Consider the following 1509-nt stretch of genomic DNA (forward strand, 5'->3'; position numbering starts at 1 on the left):
GGGATTGTTGGATGTCCTGCATGGAACCTGAAAATAGGGGTGCCTCTGGCCACTGGATACCACAGATTCATCCCAGTGCTCTTCACCGGATCTAGTAGGGCAATAGTGACTTCTACTGAGCCCACAGAAGATCTTCCTGGACATTGAGTCACCTCAGAGAGAATAAAACAGAGCTCATAAGGAAGACACAGTATATCTTGTTGAGGAGGAATCTCTGAAACACAGTAGCAGTTTTGCTCAGACAAGTCTCACAGCTGTGACTCTATTTCTCCTCCATGGAAAGGAATCCATGACCGGAGGCAGCAAATGTCCAACAACAGCTTCCCCACTGAGTTCCTCCTCCTGCCATTCGCAGACACACGCGAGATGCAGCTCCTGCACTTCGGGCTTTTCCTGGGCATCTATCTGGCTGCCCTCCTGGGCAACGGCCTCATCCTCACAGCCATAGCCTGCGACCACCACCTCCACACCCCCATGTACATCTTCCTCCTCAACCTCTCCCTCCTTGACCTGGGCACTATTACCACCACTGTTCCCAAAGCCATGGCCAACTCCCTATGGAATACCACAGCCATTTCCTATGCAGGCTGTGCTACCCAGGTCTTTTTCTTTGTTGTCTTTGTCACAGCAGAATTTTACCTACTCACGATCACGGCCTATGACTGCTACATTGCCATTTGCAAACCCCTGCGCTATGGGACAATAATGACCAGCAGAACTTGTGTCAACATTGCAGCAGCTGCCTGGGGCTGTACTTTTGTCTATGCTGTGCTGCACACTGCCAATACCTTTTCCCTCCCCCTCTGCCAAGGCAATGCCCTGGACCAGTTCTTCTGTGAAATTCCCCAGATCCTCAAGCTCTCCTGCTCAGTTGCATACCTCAGACAAGTTGGGCTTCTTGTGATTAGTGTCTGTTTATTATTTGGTTGTTTTGTTTTCCTTGTGCTGTCCTATGTGCAGATCTTCAGAGTTGTGCTGAGGATCCCCTCCCATCAAGGACGGCACAAAGCCTTTTCCACATGCCTCCCTCACCTGGCTGTGGTCTCTCTGTTCATAAGCACTGCCACATTTGCCTACCTGAAACCCCCCTCCGTGTCCTCCTCCTCCCTGAATCTTTTGCTGGCAGTTCTGTACTCGGTGGTGCCTCCAGCAGTGAACCCCCTCATCTACAGCATGAGGAACCAGGAGCTGAAGGATGCAGTGTGGAAAGTGATGACTGGAGGTTTTTGAGAAGCAAATAACTGCATGTCCATTGCATATCACTCATAATGTAACTCATTAAAGGCCAAGGAAGATCTTTTTTTTTTTTTTTTTTTTTTTGTTTTGTTTTGTTTGTTTTTGTTTTGTTTTGTTTTGTTTTGCTTTATTTATGTAGTGATATATTTTAACAAAATAAAAAAATCCTTTTACTTCCCCTTCCAGTTCACTTCTGAATGTCTCATGTAACTCTGAGACTTAGTATAAAAGAGGTGTATTTAATGGGCAATTAAATATTTAATGTCTATTTAA

The 1509-nt window shown here is 46.4% G+C and overlaps 1 protein-coding gene across 1 annotated transcript; it reads left to right on the forward strand.

Annotated features, from left to right (window-relative positions):
* The first annotated feature begins 306 nt into the window (after positions 1–306).
* LOC140000464 (olfactory receptor 14I1-like) lies at positions 307–1230 on the forward strand. The gene has a single exon (XM_072030352.1). It carries the CDS (start codon positions 307–309, stop codon positions 1228–1230), a length of 924 nt encoding a protein of 307 aa, XP_071886453.1.
* The last annotated feature ends 279 nt before the right edge of the window (positions 1231–1509 follow it).

The sequence above is a fragment of the Anas platyrhynchos genome, chromosome 32 (genome assembly GCF_047663525.1).
Source record: "Anas platyrhynchos isolate ZD024472 breed Pekin duck chromosome 32, IASCAAS_PekinDuck_T2T, whole genome shotgun sequence".
In the NCBI taxonomy this organism is placed as follows: Eukaryota; Metazoa; Chordata; class Aves; order Anseriformes; family Anatidae; genus Anas; species Anas platyrhynchos.

Coding starts and splice junctions, on each gene's coding strand:
- LOC140000464 (XM_072030352.1), top strand. CDS start 307: ATGTCCAACAACAGCTTCCCCACTGAGTTCCTCCTCCTGCCATTCGCA.